The sequence below is a fragment of the Thunnus maccoyii genome, chromosome 21, assembly GCF_910596095.1.
Source record: "Thunnus maccoyii chromosome 21, fThuMac1.1, whole genome shotgun sequence".
NCBI classification, from domain to species: domain Eukaryota; kingdom Metazoa; phylum Chordata; class Actinopteri; order Scombriformes; family Scombridae; genus Thunnus; species Thunnus maccoyii.
The window spans coordinates 17,931,929-17,940,914 of record NC_056553.1 but is presented as its reverse complement, the minus strand read 5'-3'; the positions used below and the strand labels follow the sequence as shown (position 1 = coordinate 17,940,914).

The 8,986-nt window shown below is 39.8% G+C and overlaps 1 protein-coding gene across 1 annotated transcript; it reads right to left on the bottom strand.

Moving 5' to 3' along the window:
- Positions 1-4,861: 4,861 nt before the first annotated feature.
- Positions 4,862-8,785, bottom strand: bloc1s5 (biogenesis of lysosomal organelles complex-1, subunit 5, muted). Its single transcript, XM_042399438.1, has 5 exons — positions 8,558-8,785; positions 8,063-8,145; positions 6,917-7,046; positions 6,305-6,363; positions 4,862-5,849 (listed from the first exon to the last, which is right to left on the bottom strand). The coding sequence occupies exons 1-5, from the start codon at positions 8,574-8,576 to the stop codon at positions 5,676-5,678; spliced, it is 465 nt and encodes a 154-aa protein (XP_042255372.1). The 5' UTR covers positions 8,577-8,785; the 3' UTR covers positions 4,862-5,675.
- Between the last annotated feature and the right edge of the window lie 201 nt (positions 8,786-8,986).

Genomic DNA, 8,986 nt, shown 5'->3' with positions numbered 1-8,986 from the left:
AAAAACTGACATGTTACAGTGTCAGCCTTCAGTGTGGCAGTATATCAGCGCTTGCTAATAAGGGAGCTCTGGCATTTATAGTGAAAAGTGGGACGTTTAATTTCCAAACCTTTTCTTTTCAATGATTGCTTTTATACGCCACCCAGCGCTCATTTTCTAAGCTGACAGGGTCTGAGACTATCCAGCATGTCTTGAAACCTTCCCTCAGAGAAATATCAATTTCTTAATTTGTTTTACTGAGGCTTTGAGAGCGCTCCCTCTCTTATTTAGCGATCCACTGGGTGAACGTTTGCTATTGCCAAAGAATTCATATTACAACCTGCATTAGCATCCGCTCAGGAACCATCACCGAGTCCCCGGGGTGTTGTTATGCTGGGTTATTAACTTAGAAGCACGGAGCTTTTGTTCATTGGCATTTTCATTTTGGACCCCTCAGTAATTGAGTAACAGGGGCCCATCATGTAACACAAAAGAAATAAAGAGTGAGCATGCAGCGGCTGAAAATTCTCATAAGCTGTCAGGAAAGCTCGGCTGAATGAATACCTCCTCACTTCCCATTGTTCCAACACAAAATACTGAAATTGTTTCCCTGTTAGACCTGCTTTTTCTCATCAGTCGACTGAAATGAAAGGCGATCAGGCCAAAAAGAAAATCTTAGGAAATGCCAAGTTTGCTGTCAGCTTCGTAGAAACTGTAGCAATCATCTGAAGTCATGTGTATTTTATTTGTTTCTTTAAGGAAGTTCAAGCTCCACTTGTATTTAATTAGTTTTCAGCAGTAAAGAGGGGAGAATGGACCCATGAATATCAAGCCACAACATGAGCTGCACAGGAAAACCTCATAAAAGTGTACATTGTACCTTTTCTCCTGATAAAGAGCTAAAGATAAGAATCCATTCATGGCCGGGTTTGTAAATACAATGTATTAACCTAAATAGTCTGTATAGATGTATACAAGTGTAAATGGGATTGAAACTTTACCTATAATTAGACAATTTCACAATCACAAATGCAATCCAGTTAAACATCTGTAATGAATGACTTTTATGAAGGTTATAAAGTCCTATATTGTGTCACAGATAAGGGACTTCTTAGTAACTACTCAATAGGATGTATCACTTTACTTGAGGGTATGCAAAAAGAGTAACTAATGTTTAAGTAATCAGTAATGAATGAGCCGTTACTAGTTTTGTGTTAATCAGGAACACCAAGAGTTCAGTATGATCGATTCAGATGTACATCAACTAATCATTACCTATTTCATTAATATAGTATCTCCCAGTCTATTCTGTATTCTGTAGTGACTCATCATTATCTATAGTCCAAATAAGGAGTTATTAGGGAAGTACTTATTACAATTAATCAATTATCAGGTCATTCCTGATTTGTTCCTCACTCAATCCTTAGTAACTACGACCAATTTTGTGTATCGTATTGTAAAGTGTTACCGTTGACTCAAGTCTAGGATGTTAAACTGTGCTCCTATTTAAGAATGAGGCTGGTGATTTTCTATAATTTTCCTGTTGTCAACAAATCTCATGAGGATACCCAAACCAACAATGAATTGATCCTACTTACAAGTACTGTACTGTGTGTGTATCCAAAGCCTGATATATCTTATTCCTCTGTGCCGCAGACCTCCGTTGTCCAAAAATCTATTAAAAACACGTCAATGAGCCACACTGTTGAACTCGATGACCAACTTGTTCCTTCACCATGAAGAGTACGTTTGTTTGTTTAGACATATCTCCAAAGACTAATAACAGCAATCACGTTGTCAGTCTCCGGAGAGTAGTTCCGTGTAAGGCAGATGCCAAAGTCAAGAGGTTGTGATATGTAGCACAACAAGCTAATGAAGCTATGTAAACGGAAATGCATTCCACACGCAGTGGCGTCTAAAAACATGGTTGTTGTTATTAGTCTTTGGAGCCATTTCCAAACAAATGACCTTGTCCGAAATTCTTTGTAGTGAAGTAATATGTCACCCAGTATAGTTAGAAAAATATAGAAAATCACCAGCAATATCCTTTAAGTTGAAATAAAATAATATATTGTTATATAAATTGGTGACTTTTAAACCTCTATCATCTACATGGATTACATGTAGAGTATATAGGGTATATTTTTTGTGGGTTAAGAGAAACAGTCAGACATATCTTACACAGTTCATAAGTGCGTAATCAGTGTCCACTGTATCGTTACTCATAGCTGCACACCACATGTTCTTAGATAAATGTGTAATTGTGCAGACTCACAAGTTTCATTTCCATCAACGTCTGCTCAGCTGCGTGAGAAAGCCCAGAGGGAGAACTGAACGGGGAAAACAAGGTGTGAGCTGCAGGTTACATCAACTTCAACTCCTCCAACGCCTCCTTTGGTTTCCATTTCTGAAGGATGGCCAGGTGATAAAGAAAGTGATCAGCAGTGACCTGGCCATCTAACTAGGTGAATTGCAGTACTAAGATCAGATCCTGTTTTTTAGTAGATATCTTTATTACATGTTATCAGCACTTTCATCCCTTTGATATATTTCATTCTGTTCCAGTGGATGTGGAAAGCTCTTTTTCAGACAGAGCATCAGATTGCATTAACCAACACATCCCTTATCTCTGTCCATTGCCCAATGGGGCTCCAGCTGGGTGCTGCCTGTTTCCTTTACCATTTATGTTGGCACGAGGAACGGCAGCTCCATGGCGCGAGAGTGCTGCGATCCCTTCAAAACAGGAAGAACACACTGCTCTCCGATGGAAACGGGAGACAAAAAACAAGCCAACGAGGGTGCGGAGACATGATGCAGCAGGCCGTGGAGGATATAAGAGGAGATTTCAGCCAGTGACCAGCCGGTTCCTGCGCATGGAGTCGCGTTACCAGATTGCATGCTCAGAGAACGTTTCTGTGCCAACAGCCCGGGTGCACAGAAGACTTTCCTCTTAATGTTTGACAAATATCTCCTCCATGAACCTCTCTAAAGGGTTCAAATTGCTTTAGTCAATATTATCTGTTTTATATCACTGAAAGAGCTTGAAATACATGCAGGGCAGTGATAGGTTGTTGATCAATGACAGTGACTCAAAAATGACTTGACCAGGTGCTGAGTTTTCTGGCTTTACTTATTTTTCAGTCTGTACTCTGAATTAGAACCAAAATTCCCATGAATGTCGAAACCTGTTGTTGTTGCAATCCCTTGGTTGCAAAGAGACGTTGATCTAAGTCCCAGATTGCTTAATGTCAATTCAGTTTGGCAAAAAGCATGTTATGACTGACAGAAAGTCACGTTGTGTGTATGCGGATGGTGAAGGGTCATTATCAGCTTCACAGCTGATTAAGTCTGGAGCTGCTGGTTACTAGGCATCTATTTTCTTGTTTAAATCTCCAAGCAAAGAGCAGGCCTAACACCAGCCAGAAAAATGTAATTAAGTTTCTACAGAGTAAGCTGTCAAACTCACGTCAAGCAAACCCTGAGCAGATGTCCAAATCACTTCACAAAATTATCTGACTCTAAATCTGACATTATACAGCGAAGTCACAATTCATTATAACAGATATAAATCCTGTACTTGTTAATATCAGGTCCAACATGTAGTTAAGCTTACAGTATGACTCTGTACTCATGAATAGCTAAAACTCATATGACTTAACGGTGACCTTTCGTGTACTCTGACTGTTTTTCTTTCTTTCCAACCAAGCCAAAAAAATAAATAAGGGCAGATGAAAAGGTGCCTTGCTGGCAGAGGTAGGCTACGTTTCCGTATTGTCACTCCTTGTTAGCTGATGATGGGCTGTCTCCACATTGGACAGCTGCGCCCAGTCACCAAGGCAGAGGGATGGCATGCACACAAACACACACATGCAGACGTGCTGTACACAGGGCAGATTGGGCGCTGGCCCTTTGCCTCTAAACATCTGCTGGCATGTCTATGCCCTCTCTGATCTCTGATGACAAGCCAACCACCGTGTCCTGCTCTGACGCCAGTCATCACCGACTCTTTTCTCTCTCACACGCATGTATGCATAGACACAACCAGAGTGTGGCCTTGCATGAGAGCCGCAGGACACAGAGCAGGGGGGACAGGTCACTGCGAGCCAAATGGAAAAAAGCTGCACCTCAGCTTCTGTGAAAGGGGATACAGCACTGAGTTCATTTGCTGTGCTGTCAGATGTGTCAAAATTCTTGCAGAGGGACTCCACTGCTGGCTTGTTTTGTTTTATTCTTATTTTTCTAACAGAAAACGTCATTTTACTGATGGATGAGGTGCTGTCCAAACCTGCTTCTTCAGATAACAATGGGACATTTGACAGTTGAGGCGTCAGTGCAGTTTGAAGGAGTTTGTGGTGGGGATGTAGAGGGGGGGTATCATAAATATTTGTTCTATGACGTTGTCTGAGATGAACTCTGTTCTCAGCCATGCCAGGAATGTGCCCAGTGTGCCCACACACATCCATTAACCTGTCCAACCACCCGCCATTGTCTGGAGCAAAAACAAACACTTCATAGAAAGTTCTGTGTCAAACGCTGACCTCAGAGGTCCTCAGCTTCAGGGTGAAGACACACACAGATGATTTCACTTCTTTTCTGGTTCATATTACAACTTTTATGCATCATTGTCATTTTTGCATAACTGTCACACTACTTACAAACTGAGTATTTACACAGTGACATGTATTGTTTTGTATGTAAATCTAATAAACAGAAAAGGCAAAAAAGAAAATAACACTTGGTTAACATTATGTGGCTTTTATGAACTCTAAGCAAAGTATGACAACCACTGAAAACTGGGGGATATATATATTTTTTATGTGTACATGACACATGTTTGTAATCCTGTTGCTGTATGAAGAAAATTCAAACCAAAAGTCCAAAATCTGATGCATGTGTTTTTTTTATTTAAACAGCAATAAAAATATTAGATTTGTGACTGCTGCTGATCATTTAAAGTGGTTTCAGCAAAGGCCTTTTATAATGAAACTCACTTCACAGACAGTTGGTTTACTTGAAGTTATTGTCAGAGGTCGTACGTTCCAAACACAGGGGAGCTGGTGAGGGATGATTTGCTCTGGAAACGGTTCAGTTTGAGCTCGTTTCAACAACACTCGACCTGGTGCTTTAAACACACCTGCTCACGGGGGCTTTTCTAACATTAAATGATCTTGCTTTCGATGCATGGAATATCTTTTCTTCGGTGCCAAACTCCAGGCTCCTTTCAACTTGAGGCTGATGCAAATTTATCATCAGCAGCACCCTTCAGGCAGGCATCCATTAAAAATCTTGAAATGTTGAAAACTTCACGGCCAAGGAACAATCAAATGATTGCTTATTTAAAAATGACATATTCCAGACCGTTTGCGTGCCGAGCATATTCCATGTGCTACAGACAAAAAAACTGAGATTTTGATGGCCTGTGAAAATGCCACATTGTTAATCACATTTTCATACTTATGATTTGGAAAATGTTGACTCTTGTGCAGGAGCAGAACCTCTATGTTTTATGCTCTTTTTCTGCCAAGCGCCGAGTACATCAATCAAAGCCAACAGCTTCATTTTGCACATGCAGAGCAGGAATGAAAAACACACGTTCATAGACATGTGCATTGCCTCCATGTCCACAATAAACACAAGTGTTCAAGTCATAAGAAAGGCTGCGTTTGTTCACTCGAGTCCTCACAAACATCAGCTGATTAGAAGGGTGACAACTTGGCCAGCTCCTTCTTCTTTTCACTGTACAGAGTGCTGAGCTGTCCTACGGCCTTGGCGTGCTCCTCATCCACCTCCTCCTTTAATCTCTGCTGCTCCTTCAGAAAGTCTGCCCACTCATCTTTCAAATGCTCCATGTTTGCCTGCAGCTCGGTGCTCTGGAAGGACACAAGAAGACGGGAAGAAGAGAGTTTTAGCAGGTGTCGCACATCGATCTTGATTTGATATTTCTGTAGTTGAAAGCTGAGAGGGTCTGCAATCGAGTCAGGCTGCTCCACTGATACAACTGGAATTATATAGTTGTAGAAATAACAAGAGTTTACTTGAAACTTAAGGAGAAGTTAAGGACACCTAACTAGACAATAAATAAGAGATTATGACATTTTTTATGTTTAGACTTTTCACAAGAGTTAACAAGGCAATGTGAGATGTTTGTCTCATTTTTTCTTCACACACTACAGTGAAGATGCTGGTTTTGTCAGTGAGTCTATGGGGCTCATTGTAGAGTAAATGTGCTGCCTGTACACAGAGAGGACACAGTATCATAAATGCCACAACTAAATCTTGGCTGCATGAGGCTATAATAATGTGTCCACCCTCCAGTTGTTTTTACCTGCTGTGCTTCTAGCTCCCTCTGCTGGACTCTCTCTGCCATGTGATTAGCAGCCTCCACTGTGGGAGAAAAGCAAACCAAATACGTTCATCATATTAATATTCAAAACGTACATGCTCTCTAACACAATATAGATATAAAAACTTTGATAACAGCATAACAGTCAGCAGACAGTCAGGTTGTTGCAACATATTTTGCTTAAAAGGATATAATTTATAACATGAAATAAAGGAAACGATGCTTTAACCAAGATGCGATCATGGGGATCAAAAATACAGTACAATTATATGAAACATAGTGTAGAATTTAATGTCTTCAAATGTATATACATACATTGTTACAGAAGATACTCCTGTATTAGCATTTATATGAAGTTAACTAAGAACAGAACAAGATTGTCAGAAGGACAATCACCACATTGTTTTGATCACTGCACAGAATTAAGTGATAGTAAACCGACCAATATGTAAAACATTACAGCAATTCTTTTCTTTTTAAAGATTTGGCAGCAAATAGAAATGTTTGATTCTGGGTGAGATTTAGCATGACATGGACAATTTAAGTACAATATAAAACAAAGCCTCAGTTGTGATTCTGAGTGAGGAGACTTACATCGTGCAATGACATCTGACAGCTGCTGGTTCATGTCCTCTAAATTTTCAGGCATCATTTTCTCATTTGCGTCCTGCACCATTTTATTGAGGTTCTCCAGCAGCCGACTCTCCCTGTGACCCCGTTTCTCCTGGAGAGCAGCGGAGGAAAGATTAGTGCTGTCACTCAAACACTCACACACCACGTGATTCACTAGAATACTACTGTATACCTCTTAAGTCATTAAGTCTAGTGCTTTGTCTTAATATGTTCCTTACATTTAAATTAGAGAAAATTAGGTGAAATCCTTACCTGCCATTGTCCTTTCAAGAACAACAGGTGATACAGTATTTTTGAAGTATTATAATCACTCCACTAAAATAAAGATGCTATTTGGCTTGCAAATATTTCTGAGTCAATTTGCACTGAAAACAACACACAGCGTATTGTAATTTGCAGTTCATTAAATGAGCTACATGGTTAGAACATTATGACACAAACAAAGTAATGTTTTTTAATTTATCTGTGACCCCAAATTATGTGACTTGTGCATCACACTAATGGGACAGATTGGTGTTTGCACCACTAGTGTAACTCCCCTCCATCCTCACACAGCCACAGTTTTCTGTATAGCCATTATCTTATAAACTATCTCTTAGTTTATAAGAGTTTCTGTCCACGGTTGAAGTTTTCATAATTGTCAAGAAAGAATTTAGTGAGGAAGAGCGACAGCAGTGTTAAATGATTGGATTTAAAAACAAAAAAATACTGGCAAAAAGTCAAATGAATATCAGCCATCACTTGTACATAACACCTTTGCATAGACTTTTGTCATCATCCCGACTGTGAGTCATTCTGGAGTTTTAAGATGGTCGACGGTCTTATAAATAATATCACTTCATAACATGTGACATCTGTCATGTGCATGACACAAATTACACATAAAAAACTCTTAATATATTAGTGTCTTTTTCCATGTTGCCTTCACAGGGACATGTGAGGTTTGGTCATGCAGCCCTGGAACTTCAGCAGGGTGGACACATGAAGGACGGGTTGTCACTACTAAGGCCACTGTGTCACCCTTGTATCAATCAGAACACCATGTTGAATGTGTGCAAAGCATGCGTGTAGCTGTGTGAAGAGCCCAGGTCATGGCGTCACATGTACCTCAAACTCTCTCACAAAGTAGCGGATCTCTGCATTGATGATGGGTCTGTGGTCTAACAGTCGGGACTGGATATCACCCACATCTGCAGGACCAACACATCAAATTAATTTCAGATTAAACAAGGAAGAACACACAGCACAGCAAATGTTTTAACATTAATGTATGAAGTATCATGTTTTAAATAAAGCACACATTGATAGACTGTGTATGCTTTATATTTTGTGTTAGGTAGCCTTCATGCTAAAAAAGTTAGATTTTTAATATCTTTAACCTAAAAAATTGAGTCTCTCATTCATTTTTTAAAACATGCTTGTATTATATATAACAGTTCCTACTATTAATCACAGTCAAATGACATTTTGAACAGCCTCCTATCTATCTATCTATCTATCTATCTATCTATCTATTGTAACCTAAGATAAGAGCTTTTAAAGGCACACAGCGGGGCTAACATGCTTATATTGAGTGTTTTTCCTGGTATGGATTGTACTCACCTTTAGCAATCTTGTCCATCTTCACAAACTGCTAACACGCTACTCAGTAGTGAAATATCACGTTTATTTCCTGCTGAGCACCAAGTGGCAGCAAATAGTGAACGCGTCCTGATTAACGTAACCTAAATTCTATAATGTGGCACCGTATATTCACATTGAATATTTACAAGGGTTCTGTGCTAATTGTGGTCATGTGAATGGAAGTCAGCTGACTCGAAACATAAATATTTACAACTAGTTCCGGGTACGAGGTCGTGGACTAAACCAAGCTGCTGAAATAGGGGTGTCCCGTTCAGTTTGGTAATAGTTCCTTCCACGGTTTGATCCGTTTATCAGTTTACATTAAATGCACAGCTCTACGAACCTGCGGTGCGTTCAGATACGCTGTGTGCTTTGGTGCTTTGAATTCGTATATACGTTTGTATGTTG

What these genes read in the sequence shown, in the direction of transcription:
- bloc1s5 (XM_042399438.1), bottom strand. An exon ending in GTCAGATGTCATTGCACGAT is followed by an intron (nt 6,364 to 6,916) that starts GTAAGTCTCCTC and finishes TTTCTCCCACAG; the next exon opens with TGGAGGCTGCTAATCACATG. An exon ending in GGGAGCTAGAAGCACAGCAG is followed by an intron (nt 5,850 to 6,304) that starts GTAAAAACAACT and finishes GTGTCCTTCCAG; the next exon opens with AGCACCGAGCTGCAGGCAAA.